This window comes from Canis lupus, chromosome 33 (assembly GCF_048164855.1).
Source record: "Canis lupus baileyi chromosome 33, mCanLup2.hap1, whole genome shotgun sequence".
Lineage (NCBI taxonomy): Eukaryota > Metazoa > Chordata > Mammalia > Carnivora > Canidae > Canis > Canis lupus.
This window is the reverse complement of record NC_132870.1, coordinates 37,599,357-37,617,363: the sequence shown is the minus strand read 5'-3', so window position 1 is coordinate 37,617,363 and position 18,007 is coordinate 37,599,357. Positions and strand designations below refer to the sequence as shown.

At 36.9% G+C, this 18,007-nt stretch overlaps 1 protein-coding gene across 1 annotated transcript in view; it reads left to right on the top strand.

The window, feature by feature from the left end:
• Window positions 1-18,007, top strand: part of PRSS12 (serine protease 12) — a 77,913-nt gene that overhangs the window by 52,949 nt on the left and 6,957 nt on the right. The window contains exons 9-11 of the mRNA XM_072810141.1: window positions 2,486-2,691; window positions 6,509-6,587; window positions 7,283-7,405. Coding sequence (XP_072666242.1) covers window positions 2,486-2,691; window positions 6,509-6,587; window positions 7,283-7,405 — 408 coding nt within the window. The remainder of the gene's footprint in view (window positions 1-2,485; window positions 2,692-6,508; window positions 6,588-7,282; window positions 7,406-18,007) is intronic.

Below are 18,007 nucleotides of genomic sequence, written 5' to 3'. Positions count from 1 at the left end.
AACTTGCTTTCCAAAGACTTGCCCTGTATTCAGCAATATATATTCAGAACCTTAAAAAAAATGGTTATACCTGTTGAACAAAAATTCTACTTCTGGGGGCAGCCCCGCGGTATAGTGGTGGTCCAGCGGTATAGTGCTGCCTTCAACCCAAGGTGTGATCCTGGAGACCCAGGATTGAGTCCCATGTCAGGCTCCCTGCATGGAGCCTGCTTCTCCCTCTGCCTGTGTCTCTGCCTCGCTTTTTCCCTCCTCTGTGTCTGTCATGAACAAATAAATAAAATCTTAAAAAAAAATTCTACTTCTGGGAAGAAATCTAAGCTGTCCACAAAGACTTATATTTGGACTCGGAGATCATGACCTGAGCCGAAATCAAGAGTCAGCTGCCCCATGTTAAAGTTTGATGCAGAACTTCTTGAACAGGAATCATGTAGGGCTTATGGAAAATACAGATTGCTAAGTCCCGCTAGTAATACACTCAGAATCAACCCAAGTGGCCTTTTAAGTACTCTGAAGTTTGAGATCTTCTGATGCCTACAATGAATTTTTATAACTAGTAAAAATTATAGTTAGTACTTCCCCCATAAAGATATACAGGAAGGGAAGATGCCCAAATGCTAGCAGTGTGTTGTTGGGATTTTTAAAATACTTTTATTTTGTAAATTTGATACGGTGAGCATTTATTACTTATACAATTAATAAATATTTTTTATATTAAAAAGATTTTACTTTAAGAGTACCGTTAGAGTCATCTGTTCGGGTACAGGGGTCTTTCATGACTGTAAAAATTTATCATGGGTTAAATCTTATTTTTATTTACACTTTATGTCAGAGTAGCAGTTACTAGTTAAGCTGTACCAGTTTTGAGGTAAATGTGCTGCCAACCACAAGCATGTGAGGCTGGGTCTCATCACTGAAGGGAGCCATTCAAATGAATTTCTCAGAGAATCCATATCAAAATGACTTTGCTAGAGTTCCCGCATAACTATACGGAAAGTATAATAGCTTTGTCTTAGTTAAGTAGAATATATTTTGATGTGAGAAATCTGGTCCAAATTGTCATTTTTAATGAGTCAGTTTCTTCTGATTTTTTTTTTTTGTAAAGATTTTATTTATTTATTCATGGAGACACAGATAGAGGCAGAGACACAGGCAGAGGGAGAAGCAGACTCCCTGCAAGGAGCCTGATGGGGAAATCAATCCTAGACCTAGGGATCACCCCCTGAGCCAAAGGCAGATGCTCAACCACTGAACCAGCCAGGCGTCCCAGTTTCTTTTGATTTAAAACTTGTCTTCTACCTGTTTTTCTCTTGGACTGTTAGGATTTTTCTTTTAATTAATAAATTTTGAGAATTCTTTCTATTTTGTATGATAGTTGCCTCTACTGGATGTATTCACCAACAAATATGTATATAAGTATGTATTACAAATATATGCATCAACCTTTTAATTTATCTTTTACCTTTTTCTGGGTGATTTTTAGTAATGTAGCATTCTTAATTTTTATTGAATTGATTAGTCCTTTAATTTAAAGTATACCATCTGTGTCTTGTTGAATAATTCTTTCCCTAACTTGAAGTTGTAAGGATAATTTCCCTATGATTCAGAATTTAAAACTTCACCTTTCATAATTTTGCCATTAATTATCAGGAATTGAATTTTGAATATGGCATTAGTTTGAAATATTTCATTAAAAAAGCTTTTGTTTGGATATTTAAAAAGAAATACTGTGTGATTAAAAACAAACAACAACAGCAACAAAATAACATACCAAAATAAGTCTTCCTTCTATCTGTGATTCCCAGTTTTGTCCTTCTGTCTTAAAAATTAGACTTTTTGATTTCCTTTTTTTAGACTTTTCAATTTCTAAAGTAGGCTTTAAAATTTTTAGCTCCATAGGTTATTATTGAACCTCATAATCTTCTTGACAGTTTTAATCAACTTTGAAAGAATGTTATGCTCCTTAAGAAAATTTTGAGGGATCCCTGGGTGGCGCAGCGGTTTGGCGCCTGCCTTTGGCCCAGGGCGCGATCCTGGAGACCCGGGATCGAGTCCCACATCGGGCTCCCGGTACATGGAGCCTGCTTCTCCCTCTGCCTGTGTCTCTGCCTCTCTCTCTCTCTCTGTAACTATCATAAATAAATAAAAAAATTAAAAAAAAAAAAAGAAAATTTTGAGATTCTTTTTTTGTCCTGCATAAACTAGAATTTAAGACTATCATGAGTTTCTCACGTGCCATTAAATGTGACTTTCTCAGCAAAAGCTAAATAGGAAGCAACGGATGCAATAAGTAAACTCTAGGGTAGGAAAATAGAGAAGGTATAATTTTTAAGCTTTTTTTTGACAGAGTCATGAAATAAGTATTTTTTAGCACACATAGATGCTAATTTTAATATTTAAGAGTTAATTGAATGAGACTCTATCTTGTGATGTATTCAAATGTACGATTGTCTGGTTCTCCATATCCTCAAGAATGCTGTGTTCCCAGGGGCCCTGCCAGAGCAAGAACCATGGCTTATTTTGGGGAAGGAAAAGGACCCATCCATGTGGATAATGTGAAGTGCACAGGAAATGAGAGGTCCCTGGATGACTGTATTAAACAAGATATTGGAAGACATAACTGCCGCCACAGCGAAGATGCAGGAGTCATTTGTGATTATTTTAGCAAGAAGGCAACAGGCAACAGTAATAAAGGTAAGTCATTTTTGGGGGGCCTATACTAGTCAGAGTATTTTTCACATCATTAATATAAGCAGTACTTTGATAACAAAAATCTCCCTTTCTATGACTATATGTAATCTGAGTTTGTATTTAGAGGCAGTGGTTTTTGACAAACTTGACTGGATGAAGTTTACATGGGGAGCAGAATTCAGGGGCAGGAGTGGATTTACAGGATTTGGCATTACGCCCTTTTGACATTCTCAGCAGTTTCTGTACCATTCTTTCTCTGGATGTAATAAACCTGTCAAACTTATTGGTATCCTTGAAGGTTTAGAATTGATATTTACTTCATAATAAGAAGGAAAGAATTTCTTTCTTTCTTTCTTTCTTTCTTTCTTTCTTTCTTTCTTTCTTTCTTTCTTTCTTTTTTTTTTTTTTTAGAGAGGGAGAGTGGGAGGAGGGTCGGGAGAGGCAGAGGTAGAGAGAGAGAGAGAATCTCAAGGAGGCTACATGCTCAGTGTGGAGCTCAATGTGAGGCTTGATCCTACCATCCTGAGATTATGACCTGAACAGAAATCAAGAGTAGGATGCTTATCTGAAGGGCCACCCAAACACATCCACCAAGAAATGAAAATTTAAAGATGAATCATAGAAAGGAACTTCTTCCACTCTTACTAATATTTTAAACAACCAGGATGATTTTAAAAGTAATTGCAAAAAGAAAATTATCTTGGGATGCCTGGGTGGCTCAGGAGTTGAGCATCTGCCTTTGGCTCAGGGTGTGATCCCGGAGTCCCTGGATCGAGTCCTGCATCGGGCTCTTTGCATGGAGCCTGCTTCTCTTCCTTCTTCCTATATCTCTGCCTCTCTCTATGTCTCTCATGAATAAATAAATAAAATCTTAAAAAAAAAATTATCTTCTGTAGATTTTATTCCCTGAAATTTAAAGACATTAAGGAAAATGAGAAATAATCTTTCAGGGCAGCCCAGGTGGCTCAGCGGTTTAGTGCCACCTTCAGCCCAGGGCCTGATCCTGGAGACCCGGGATTGAGTCCCACGTTGGGCTCCCTGCATGGAGCCTGCTTCTCCCTCTGCCTGTGTCTCTGACTCTCTCTCTCTCTCGCTCTCTCTGAGCTACCCTCTCATGAATAATTAATTAAAATCTTATAAAAAAAGAGAAATAATCTTTTAGTATAATACAGTAAACATTTTATCCTTAAATAGAAAAATCTTTGAAAGCTGAGTGTAACTTTTATGAAACAAATAATGCTTTAAATAAAAAAGTAGCTATTTTGTAGAAAACTATGGGTACATTTTATGAAAAAATCATCTCTTTATGTGTGTTGAAAGTTCACAGTTTTGAAGCACTGGATTTTCTAAAATTTAGGCATTTCTATATTTGAGCATTCTCATTTTCTGACATCTCTTAATTGCTTAAAGACAATGTTGTTAATATGATTCTTCATTGTCTGAGGACCTTCTGAGTGTGAAGAGTACAACATTTTTTGCTTTGTTTTATATATGTATACACACACATATATAATTGGCTCACCAAATCATATTACATAATTAATATTATTAAATAGCATACTTATATAATATAAAAGTATTGATTACTAACTTAACTTATTAAATTCCCTTCAGTAATTTAAACTATAGTTACAAATTGAATATAACTAATTCTTTGGATTATGTCATTTCTTAAGCAGCAGAAAAACATAAAAATTCAATAATTGTAAAATGTTTTTACTATATTCCTATGTAAACCTACTTTAAATTATGAAATACCATATTTATTTCTTCATTATTTATACATTTGTTTTTATAAATTCCTAGAGTGGTAGCAACACTTATTTTTATACCTTTCAGTGGTTCCAATGCTACCATACCTCAAATAAGATTTCGTCTTAGACCAGCTGGATTACTGAATCTGGCTTATTAAACTATTGATTTTGTGTTGAGGCTCAAGACCTAGTGACTTCTTTTTTTTTTTTTTTAATTCTTTATTTATTTATTTGAGAGAGAGAGAGAGAGAGAGTGTGCAAGCAGGGGGGTGGAGAGCAGACGTGGTACTGAATGCAGAGCTTGATGCAGGGCTTTATCTCATAACTCTGAGATGATGATCTGAGCCAAGATCAAGAGTTGGCTGCTTAAATAACTGAGCCACCCGGGCATCTCCCTAGTGATTCCTCTAAGGGGACTCAAACTCAAGCCATTGGTTATTGGTCATCTGATGGGATCCTTTAGTAAATGAACTTCATTTCACTTTTTTTTTCTTTTTTGGATAACAGTAAAAATTTGTTTACAGCTTTAAATAGATTTTACATTTTTGCAATCTTGTGCTTTGCCCCAGAATGATGTAAACTTTCAGTTTTGCTTGCTCAGTATTAATTACATCATTCTTTATTTTGGTGTTATATACATTGACCTGACTTGGAGCATAATTTGAAACTGATGTTTTTCTAATATCTTATAATTTGCTCTGTCATCTAGAGGACTCATACCTTAAGAGATGAGAATTAAAGTTTGACAGCTTGCCTCTGAAATCATTTGGCAGATTAATGATCTTGGTATACATTGTTGAACTTTTTTTTCTCTGAAGAAATAGCTAGTGCTGATTCCCTATTGAGTTCCGTTTTACCTGATTATTATGGGAGAATATTAGTGCTGACTAGATTTTCATGGTCTTGGCACAATTCCTAGCCTTTTCTTCTTACACACTTAGAAAAACAGTATCTAGGGACTCCTGGGTGGTTCAGTGGTTGAGCATCTGCCTTTGGCTCAGGGCATGATCCTGGAGTCCTGGCATTGAGTCCCACATCAGACTTCCTGCATGGAGCCTGCTTCTCCCTCTGCCTATGTCTCTCTCTCTCTCTCTGTGTCTCTCATGAATAAATAAATAAAATCTTAAAAAAAAAAAAAGAAAAAGAAAAATAGTAGGGTAGCCTGGGTGGCTCAACAGTTTAGCACTGCCTTCGGCCCAGGGCGTGATCCTGGAGACCTGGGATTGAGTCCCTCGTCAAGCTCCCTGCATGGAGCCTGCTTCTCCCTCTGCCTGTGTCTCTGCCTCTCTCTCTCTCTCTCTGTCTGTCTCTCTCAGGAATAAATAAAAATCTTAAAAAAAGAAAAAAAAACACATCTACTTATACTTTATCCATATGTACCTGACCAAAAATCCAAAATACCCCTATAGAAACTCTCATCTTTTCTAAAATTTTTTAAATAGCCATACTTTATTTACTTTCTTTTGTAACCATCTTTTCATATATTTTGATTCTTAATTATTCTTCTTTTTATGCTCTTGATAGAGTCTGTCATCTTGGGAAGTTTGAATGTATTCCCTTAAATGCTGCTTAGATTGCTTCGTAAACCTTTTCCATATATTAATATGCTATATGATTAAATGTAGATGTGAATTTAGATCAGAATCCCATTCTGGGAATGTGCTTTACTCCTTTAAGGTACATTTTGTATACATGGCTTGGAAGTGTTATATATGTAAAGCAAGTAATTTAGACAAGTATCACTTTTACAGTTCTCTTACTTTAGTGTTCCTGCACTCCAATACGTCTCTGAAATCAGCGGAGGAGGAGATGTGGCACCGATAGGATGATGTACTGGGCAGGGTCACAGCTGAACATGGAAATCTTCATCAAGTTCCTGGTCTACTTGTGAATTCTTGGTTAAATGAAAAGGCTTTTACTTTTTATTATAAGAAAAAGTATCCTATAATTTGAGGAGAAAAGACATTTTAAAATGGAGAAGGAAGCAGCAGGAGAATGTGTCCCTGGTGTCTTTACCCCACTATCAGCAATATGATAGCCTGATTACTAACCTCTGTCTGTTTCAGAATCCCTCTCATCTGTTTGTGGCTTGAGATTACTGCACCGTCGGCAGAAGCGGATCATTGGTGGGAAAAATTCTTTAAGGTAAAAGGTTCTACAGAGGAGATTTTCCATATTCTAGAATTATTTATATACACAGAATTACAAATTGGGGTTTTTCTACTATTAGGTAAGGGATTTATTTTACTTATTTAATTTTCTAAATTAAATACAGATTACACTGGTAATTTCACATTTTTTGGACCTACATTTACTTTATATAGAGCATGTTCTTAGGTAACTACCCTCTGATTTATAAAATAGATATGTTGCTGAAAAGTTATGTGGCAGAAACTAATTTGACAGGAAGTCTGTCAAAAATATATATAACAACAAAATTCATTTAATTTAGAATATATTTGTTTTGGACTTGACTCTTTTTGATATAGTTTTTAAAAATTTTGTTGTATTTACTAACAGAAAGCCAGTACTTTACTTATTAAATACTTCTTTAGGCTGTCTAGGTGAGGTAGTGGGGAAAGTATGCTTCAAAGAAAGAAGTGTGAAGAAGATTCAACTCGATTCCATGAATGTCAGAGATAGGTGGGATGCCTACAGATACCTGTATGCAAATCTTCAGCTTGGCCTGCTCAGAGTTGTAAGGGCACCATTTTCAATGTAGGAAGGGATTTGATATCCTAGGATCCCTTTTATACTGCCTCCTGAGTCATTGTTTTAATGGGTACTTTTCTTTGCTTTTTCTACCTTATATGGACTTAAGTGGCTTACTTTTTTCTTAGGGGTGGTTGGCCTTGGCAAGTGTCCCTCCGGCTTAAGTCCTCCTATGGAGATGGGAGGCTCCTTTGTGGGGCCACGCTCCTGAGTAGCTGCTGGGTCCTTACAGCGGCACACTGCTTCAAGAGGTATGTCCTTTCCAGACAACTCAGCTGTGCTCTTATCGCCAGTTCTTCCAATCCAATTCCTACTCTGTAGCATACTAGAAACTTGAGATGACAGAGCCCGGCTACCAGTCTTCCTAACTGATGCCTACAGCACTGTGGAACTGGGGGCGGTAACAGGAGTGAGGAGAACCCTCAGGAAGCTACTTGCTACTGCAGTGTTAAAGCAAACCCTCTATTTCGGGAGCAGAGACCATAGGTTTTGGGAGGAGAGGCAGGTATGTTAGTGCTTCCTTCAAGAACAAATGTGAAGGTGAAATCATAGCCCAGTAGAGCTAGAAGAGACCTCAGATTATCTAGTTATAAATGCCAAGAATAGAGAGTGCAATTTTTATTGTTCTTGATCCTTTGGGTCTTCATGGTATTATGTGTCTTTGAGATTTCTCTATTTGTACCATCTAGAAAGTCAGGTTGCATCCTGGCTATTTCCTCATGTCCCAAACATTTTATCAATCGAGTCTAAAATCTTCCCAGTTCAGAGGGGAGCCCATGCAGGGAAAATCAGCATGCAGGAGTCACACTGCTCATGGTAGCAGTTCCTGCAGTAGAACCTGACTCTCCTTTTTTGTCCTGTGCTCTTTTGTGGGCCTGGCTCATTGCCATTTCCTCAGCATGAATTTTGGTATTTTAAAATGTATACAATCCTCAGCAAAATATTGATAATTAGTGAAGCAAGGTGATAAGTACAGAAGGCTCACTGTTATAATTTTATGTATTTGAAAATGGTCATAATTAAAAGTCTCATATAAAATGTGTAACATGTCATTGAAAAAGTTGTTTTATATTTTCCCATATGTGATATCATAAGGCTTCACTGTATATTTATAATTTATCCATATAGATTTTGTTCACATTAACCGCCTGTGAATTGTAACTCCTATTAGAAGACCACATCACAGTTTATTTATTCTCCTACTAATGGTTAGGTAGTTTCCATTCTTTCACTATGAGAAAACAGTGCTGAAGTAGATATCCATTCTATGTCTCATTGGGTAGATATATGTGGGAGCATTTTGCTAGAATATGGGTGTAATTCAATTTTGCTTAGCACTATTAATTTACTTTCTAAAGTAATTGTATCTGTATATCTCATGGCAATGTGTAAGCTCCACCTCAACTTGGTATTAACACTTTAAATTTTTGCCAGTCTTAGACTTTTTGGATTTCTTTTTAATTCCATTTCCCTGGTTAGTGTCTATCTCTTTCATGAATTCTTTGTTTATATTCTTTTTTTTTTAAAGATTTTATTTATTTATGCATGAGAGACATAAAGAGAGAGAGAGGCAGAGACACAGGCAGAGGGAGAAGCAGGCTCCATGCAGGGAGCCTGATGTGGGCTCGATCCGGGGTCTCCAGGATCATGCCCTGGGCTGACGGTGGTGCTAAACCACTGAGCCACCTGGGCTGCCCTGTTTATATCCTTTGATTATTTTTCTGTTGGACTGTCATTTGTAATTGATTTAAAAAATTTGTTCTGTGTACATAGTCTTTGTTGTGTGTTACGAATACCTTTTCTCAATCTGGGACATATCCCGTCACTTAAGATCTTTTTCTAACAAAGATATTTTAATTTTAATATAAACACTTATTAAAAGTGTGTTGATTTTTTAAGTTTGATAAAAGTTTTTATATTTTATTTAAAAGAATCCTTTCCTAGCTCCACATGATTAAGATACTAGTTTTTCACTAAGAAAATTTACAATTTTGCTTTTCATGTGTAGGTTTTTTTCTTTTTTAAGATTTTATTTATTTATTCATGAGACATGCAGAGAGAGAGACAGAGACATAGGCAGAGGGAGAAGCAGGCTCCTCTCAGGGACCCTGATGTGGGACTCGATCCCAGGACCTCAAGATCACGACCTGAGCCAAAGGCAGACACGCTAAACCAGTGAGCCACCCAGGTGCCCCTCATGTGTAGGTTTTTAATTTGTTTACAGTTTATTGTTGTATATATGGTATGAGAAAGGAGTCTAACTTAATACTTTCATAGATAGTTTACCAGCACTTTTTATTGAACATTACATTCTTTACCCAATGATTTATCTTAACTAAGTTGTATGCCAAGTTCTCATATGTTTTTTTTTTTTCTCTAGGATCTCTATTCAGTTCCTCTTATCTATTTTGATAAATATTTATGAAATAATTTTCCATTTGTAAAGTGTGCAGGAGACACAGATCTATATTTTGCATAGCCTTTGTCATTTCTGGGATAATAATTGAGTGTGAGTGTTCACCTGTATCCGTGGATTTAATACATTCATGTGTTATGTGAACAGCACAGACAATAAAGATCATATTAATTCATTCATTAGCTTAACAAAAAAATTAATATTCCCAGGAATATGCTATGTACTAGAGATAGAGTGGAGAGTAAGATAGATAAGGATAGTTGCTGTAAGAGTTTTTTTTTTTTTTTAAGATTTTATTTGTTTATTCATGACAGAGAGAGAGAGGAGAGATAAAGGCAGAGGGAGAAGCAGGCTCTCTGTGGTGAGCTGATACGGGACTCAATCCCAGGACCCTGGGGGATCACACCCTGAGCCACCCAGTTGTCTCTATGAGTTTTTAAAGTAGCTGTAGGAACCCAGAGGAGGGAGACATTGATATTGCTGATATGTGAGTATCAAAAAAAAGTTTAGGGCACCATTTTTTTTAAAGATTTTATTTTTTGAGTGAGAACTTAAATTGACACATCTAAACATATTAAAATTAAAATATCTTTATTAGAAAAAGATCTTAAACAAGTGAAAGATTTTATTTATTTATTTAAGTGCATGAGAGGGCTGGGAGGGGGAAAAGGAAGAAAGGGGGACAAGAAGACTCTAAACTGAGTGCAGAGTCTGAGGTGGGGCTTGATCCCATGACATTGAGATCATAACCTGAGCCAAAATCGAGTCAGACGCTTAACCACTTAACTTACTGAGCCACCCAGGCGCCCTAGGGCATCATTTTTTAAGTGTGGTCTTTCTACCACAATATTAGATACATTCAGCTTGTTAAAAATCCAGATTCCTGGGCCTCTACTCCAGATCTACTGAATCTTTGGAGCCGAGCCTCAGGAGTTGGTATTTTTATCAGGCACCTCTGATGATTCTTATGAACCCTAATGGTTAAGACCCACTTGCCTAAGTGAGTGAAATAGAATATGATCTGGGGATGTTCGAAGAATGATGATGAGGAAGACTATATTGGAGTTGACTGGATACTTATCCATGTCCTATTCAATCTATTAATCACTAAACTGAAAAAAGACACTGATGGTAAATTAATTCTATTTTGGGGTGCCAGAAGATTGAGAGGGACACATGTTAGAAGATAGGATCCATGATGGCAAAAAATCTTGATAGACTGATTCTAAGAAGCAATGTGGAATAAGGAGGAAGTAAAATGCTGACTTTAGTTCCAGGAAACTTAGCTTAAGTGTAGCACAAGTGAAAAAGACCTCATGAGTTTTAGAGTCCTGCAGTCTTCATACCAGTCAGTGATGTAATGCAGTTGTCCAAAAGGCCATGAGTCGTGGGCAGCAAGACAGCCGTGATAAGCCTTGCTGTTCTTACTGTCCTCAGAGACAAAGCATTGTTACCATCAGGCAGAGAGAACTGTGCTCAGTTCTGAGTGCCACATCATGAAAAAGTGACATGGGACACCAGGGAAGGCAAACAGACAGAGGAGGTTGTGTAGAATTGGATTAGATTTGTTACCTGTGGCTTCAGACACCATGGATGTTGTTAATGGGAGGAGAGATCATTTTTATTTGAACATAGCAAGTTATTTTTTATTTCTTTAAAATTAGGACAAATCAGAGATGGAATGGGCTGTATGTGGGAGGAAAAGTAAGTTCTGTTACAAAGTGTGTTCAAGCACAGAGGTTGGACTCATGTATTGGTAGAGGCTGAAGGTGGATTAATGTCTATTGTTGAAAGCATCATGTGCAAACACAGGAGATGTATTTGAACGGTGGCAGTTACTAGTTAAGAGAGTGATTTGGAGTTTTGGTAGTGGACTTTCAGTAGAGAATCTGGAAAGGCTTGGAATGTCAGGGTAGTGAATTTCTGTTTCAGTTACTAGGTAGTGTGAAACCACTGAAGATTTCTGAGCCTTGAAATGTGATCGAGGAAGAGTTTTAGGAGATGAGTCATTTGCAGATATAACAGGATAAATCTGAGGAGGTAAAGCCAAGTTATTAATCTAGGGGTCTGTGAATGAGCTTTAAATTACATGAAAAATCTTTGCGTGCATGCTTTGGAGTGACTCAGTTGGTCCGTGTTACCCAGTGATTTAAGACTCACAATGGTAGGAGCTAGGGGGATACTGATTACAAGGCTATTATAATAGAGACAGAAAATGGAAAAGAAAAGGAAGGAGAGAAGGTAGAGCTGCTGTGACAGATATCACTAGAACTTGGTACTGTGTGACAAGAAACTTGGATCTGGCCATTGAGAGCAAGGTCACAGTCTCCTCTGATTTTGACTGTTTAATTTTGTGGAAATTATTTAGCTTGTTGGAGCCTCCATTTTCCGACCCATAAGATGAAGGCAGTAACATTCCACCATGAGGAGCAAATGATCCGCTAAGCATGTGAAAGTATTTTAAAAATTGCAAAATTCAAAACAAATGTTGGCTGCTATTATGTTCAGGTTCAAAAAGGGGAATCAAAGATGATTATTATCAAAAGTAGGAAATTCAGGATGATTCTATTCCACTGATTCTTGGAGAAGAGAAGGTAGGAAATTGCAGAGAACCTGGAAAAACCTGTCTTAGGGTTTAGTGTTTGGGTAAAATAACTCAGGATGTTCAGTTTAGATTATCCTCCTCTTGATTAAGATACTTTGTCTTTCAAGTCTCTGTTAAAAGTTGTAGACATCAGAGTTCAAGGCTTAAAGTTTTAAAGTAGAAAAATTATTCAAAAATTCTACTTGAGGTTGAAAACTTTGATCTGACTTATGGGTTCCCTGGAAGGTCTTTTTCTTTTCTTTTTGGTACAAGTTTGGGTTTGTTTGTTTACATGTCATTATTCCTCCCCTGTCCTGTCTCCTTCTAGAGTCTTGCTTAAAGTCAGTAATCATCTCACTTCTGTTTATAAACCGAGTGTCTAGTATATTACTTGGCACATAGGAAATATTCCTAAATGGTTGTTGCATGATGAAAGTGGGGGCTCAGTTGCCAGATAGTGGATCTATTTAAGAATGTTGGACTCTTTAGAGGATGGTGATATCTTAAACCTAGATCAACAGATAATTCCTTCCATATGTCATTTCTGAATTTCTTCCCTTTATTTGCTCAGTATAAGATAAAGACAGTCGGTTAAAAAGCAGAGGAGCAGATTATGATATGCAGCATTTTGATGTGCTATAGATATAATGTAAAATTCTTTTAATGTGTGTAGGGAGAGAATTGTTTTGCAAATGTGTTTTATATCCATCTGACTTAGGCTGTAACCTTTACCAGATTTCATAGACTTCCTGTTTTGAAGTGCCTAAGGAGGCTACAGCTCACATTTTTATTGCAGTAAGCTTTAATAAAGTAAGTAAGCTACTTTTAATAAAGGCATAAGGACAGTTACTAGTGATTCAGTGATTCAGAATAAGCTCCAAATTTTGTTTTTTTTTCTAGGTTCAGGGACTGTGGATTAAAACTACCCTCCTTTAATCATCAGAAACACTGAACTTTGCAAAAATCGATTCCCTCTGGAATTCAGAGACTGCCCTATAGAAGCAGGATCCTGCTTCTCCCTCTGCCTATGGCTCTGCCTTTCTCTTTGTGTCTCTCATGAATAAATAAAATCGTTCTCTTTCTTTCTTTCTTTCTTTCTTTCTTTCTTTCTTTCTTTCTTTCTTTCTCTTTCTTTCTCTTTCTTTCTTTCTTTCTTTCTTTCTTCTTTCTTTCTTTCTTCTTTCTTTCTTTCTTTCTCTCTTTCTTTTTCTCTTTCTTTCTTTCTTTCTTTCTTTCTTTCTTCTTCCTTCCTTCCTTCCTTCCTTCCTTCCTTCCTTCCTTCCTTCCTTCCTTCCTTCCTTCCTTCCTTCTTTTCTTCCTTTCTTCCATCTCATTTATTTATTCATGAGAGACACAGAGTGAGGCAGAGCCATAGGCAGAGGGAAAAACAGGCTCCCAGTGGGGAGCCAATGTGGGACTCCATCCCATGACCCTGGAATCGTGATCTGAGCCAAAGGCAGATGCTCAACCCCTGAGCCACCCAGGTGCGCCTAAATAAAATCTTAAAAAAAAAAAAAGAAGAAGAAGAAGTAGGATTGTCAGGTTCTGAGAGGTTACCTTCCTTTTAGATTTCTTGGGATTCCAACTTATTTATTTATTTAAAGATTTTATTTATTTATGAAAGAGATAGAGAGAGGGAATGAAAGAGAGAGCAGGAGGGAGAGAGAGAGAGAATCTGAAGCAGACTCCATTCTGAGTATGGAGCCTGATGCAGGGGCTTGATCCCAGGGCTGCAAGATCGTGACCTGAGCTGAAACCAAGAGTTGGATGCTTAACCAATTGAGCCATCCATGCATCCCTTGGGAATCTCATTTAAGGCCTAGTGGTCAGGGACCTAAATTTCATATTTTGAAATTAGTTCTCATTTCCTTTCTCTACTGCTTTCACTACTGGACTTCTGTATATGCTATAAAATGATTTCTTGTTCTTCAGGCCTTCCTTGGTGCCTAATTCTTGCAGTGATGATATAGGGCGGTGCTCTTGAATAGCTATTTCTTTTTCTTTTTCTTTTTTTTTTTTTTTAAGATTTTAGATATTTGTTTGAGAGAGAGAGAGAGAGCGTGCACACATGAACAGGGGGAGAGACATAGGGAGAAGGAGATTCCCCACTGAGTGGGAAGCCCAATGTGGGGCTCAGATCCCAGGAGTCCAGGATCACGACCTGAGCTGAAGGAAGATGCTTAACTGAGTGAACCATCCAGGCATCTCTTGAACAGCTATTTCTGAATAAGGCATAGATTGCTATTGCCATCTGTGCTACTTTATACTGTGGGACGACAACTTTTTATGTTTGTTTTGCCATTAGAGTCATTCTTTTATATAATCCTCATGTCAGACTAATCTAAGAATGATGGCTGAGAGGTTGAGATTAGAATGTAGTTACTTCAGATCCACTATCCTGTCATATTCATTTTATGTGCAGTAGTCTCTTTACATGATAAGGTTGCTTTATTATAAGGCTGACAGAGTCCCACTAATCAACTTCTAATTTGTTTGCAACTTTCACATGTTGTGCTATGTCTCACTTTGTTATGCCAACATAATTAGAGTAACTGAAGTAATTGGTGAATCACTGTTTATAGGCCTTCTATCTCATTTTCCACATTTTTCCTAGTGTTAATGCAAGGCAGACTTTGGAATGCAATATCTTGTTGGCATTTTGAAGTGGAAACTTGGGATAAATTCAAGTTTTTTTTTTTTTTTTTTTTTTTTTTTTTTTTTTTTTGTAGTCCCTATGAATCTTCTGTAATATAAATTACTTGCTTTTGGTATTTCTACTCTAAATTTTGAGTATCATGAAATGACCTTTCTCTATGGTGGTACAGCAATATAATTGAGAGAAAAATTCCTGAATATCATACTAATTCCTTTTAGTTGCTTATTCTGGTAACAAGCATCATTTTGGAGGAAAGAATGTATCCAAAACAAGGATGCTCTTCTCTCTGTAATTCTACTGCAAATTTGATTTGATCAAGAATATAGCTTTACCTGATTTATCTTTTTTTTATTTTTTGCTTAGAAACACTATAGCAGTTGGAAATTGCTAGAGATTGTTGTTCTGAAAATCAGAAATGTCTAAATCTTTGTAATTACAAGGTAATGGGGTCACTTTTTAAAAACATAACTGTCAGGTATTTAGCATATGCTTCATCATAACCTGGTATCTGAGTTCATTAGGAACATGGTCTTAGTGATATTATGCCATCAATCATGCTAAAACCATTTTCTGAACACATATACATGAGCATGCAAGGTTCTACAGAGAAGGTCACTTCTGTCTAAGCAATTGTAACCATTTACAGAAGAAACTTCAATCCCTTTTTGAATTTCATCCAGAGAACACAAAAAAGACTCTAGTAGTAGTAGATGTGTACAGGTTAATGTAAAATAGTTTTTGAGGAGATGAATCTATATAGAAAACACCCATAAAGAATATGACCCTGCAACGCGAATTAACTCTTCTATTTTTAATCCCAATGATTTTTTGTTCTTTAACTCTAGAATCTCAGAAAAATGGGGACATTGGATTTTACTTTCAGATACTTTCTTGCTCAAGCTTGCCTGGCAATTTCATCCAGTTTTTATTTGAGGAGGAGTTGAAGGCATTTCAGCAAAACAAACAACTGGATGATGGTGTGTCAGCCAAAACCTAAAATGTTTGTTTTAGAAGCATTTTTGGATATAATAAAGCCTGTCAAAAGAACAGAAGCTCAACTAGAGTTTTTATGTTGAAAAAAAAAAAGGGTTCCTTGATATGTTTTCTTGAGAAGTCTAGAACTGTATTAAATATTTTCAAGGTCCATAATTACATTGGGAACCTCAGCCAAAGTGTTATCTTTGAAGTATATAATCACACCCACTATGAGAGGTGACAGAAGACAAATATTTGGTTAACAAACTAATCTGGTCTTGTGTTGGATGCTTTTCAAATTCCGAGCGTGTGATTATTTCTAAGAATAATTGAAGTGAAAGGAGTGTGGGAATCACACTTAGGTTTAGCTGATCCATTTCTTTAAAAAGGGACAACTTTAAAGGTATAGATACTGATAGATTCATTTTGACAAGAATGATGCTTTTTCTCTTCTTCTCAGGTAAATATTTTATTTTTGTTTTCAGTTTAATATCAACTCCTGACTGGTGAGCATACTACTTTTGCAGTATATTCAAAACTGTTGGCTGAAATCTACTTGATTTGAGAACACAGTATATGTATTAAATGTGTATGGGTTTTGCGTTCTGATACCTTTATGTTATCTCTTATGATGCTCACTTCACCTGGTGAGATTCCAGGCATGCAGGGGCAGGTGTTAATCACTGTGCCTTTCAGTCTTTGGTGTAGTGGTTCTCAAGCTTGACTGTGAATTTTAATCACCTACTGCTGTCCTACATCATCAGCCCTATTAATTTAATACTCTTAGAGATTGTGTGACCTGGACATTTATATTTTTAAAAGTGGTATAAGTGACTCTGGTAAGTAGCCAGCATTAACAAGAACACTAGATATTTGGGTAATTTAAAATGTAATAGAGGGGTGCCTAGGTGGCTCTGTTTGTTGAGTGTCCTACTCTTGATTTCAGCTTAGGTCATGAACTCGGAGTCGTGATATTGAGCCCTGCGATGGGCTCTGCTTTCAGCACATCATCTGCTTAAGATTCTCTTTCTCTCTCTCCCTCTGCCCTTCTTCCCTGAGTGTGCGTGTATGCTTTCTCTTGCTCTCAAAAAAAAAAAAAAAAGTATTAGAAACTTTAGTGATGGTGTTATAAGAGCTGGTGAGAAGCTGACGCTGATTTCAACAAGTTAGGGATGACAATGTATGTATGTAGATGTGGATGTCTTTGAAAAGAAGTTGTTTAACACACATTGATTAAGACTGCTCTGTGCCAAGCACTTTGCCTACTGCTAGGATACAAAAGTGAGCATGGCATGGTCCTTACACTTAAGGAGCCTTTGACTGGGATCTTTTAACTTAGTCTTAGAAACTGTTATAAATGCTATGACAGTGCTATTGGGATTGTTCAAAGACAGGATTAGGGGCAGCCCAGGTGGCTCGGCGGTTTAGTGCCGCCTTTGGCCCAGGGTGTGATCCTGGAGACCCTGGATCGAGTCCCACATCAGACTCCCTGCATGGAGCCTGCTTGTGTCTCTGCTTCTCTCTCTCTCTCTCTCTCTCTCTCTCTCTCTCTGTGTGGGTCTCTCATGGATAAATAAATAAAAATCTTTAAAAACAAAAAGCAAAAAAAAAACAAAAAAAAAAACAAAGACAGGATTGGCCAGTTTTCAGGCAGGGCAGGAAGAGCTTCCTAGGTTTTTTTGACTTGAAACTTGAGTGATAAAATCAGTTTTTACCATACTAGGATAGGAAGGGGGATAATACTGCGAATAGTTTTAATAGAGACAGGTGTATGAGACACCTCTTCGAGTAGCTAAAATGATAGGGACATGGAGATCAGGCTGGTATCAGGTGAACAAGGCCCTTTCTTGGATGAATTTGCATTTCATTTAAGGAATTTGAACTTTATTTGTGTAGATAATGGAGACCCCTTGAAGGGTATACAAAAGAGTTAGTTATATATTGTCAGATAGAAACCTCATTCTGGCTGCAGTGTGATGAAGGAACTGAAAGTTAAAACTTGAAGCAGCAAGGCTATTGGACAGACTTGCAGAAATCCAGGTATGAGGTGACACATTGAGGCAGTATTGCCCAAGACTTTAACACTGGGATATTTTAGAACAAAATTTCCTTGTTGCAGTAATGTCTTGTTTCTTTGTTTACTGGCTGAAGACCAGTTTTCAGATAATGTAGAATATATTTATATGGCTAGTTTAGATACAAGGATTATTTTAACAGAGTAT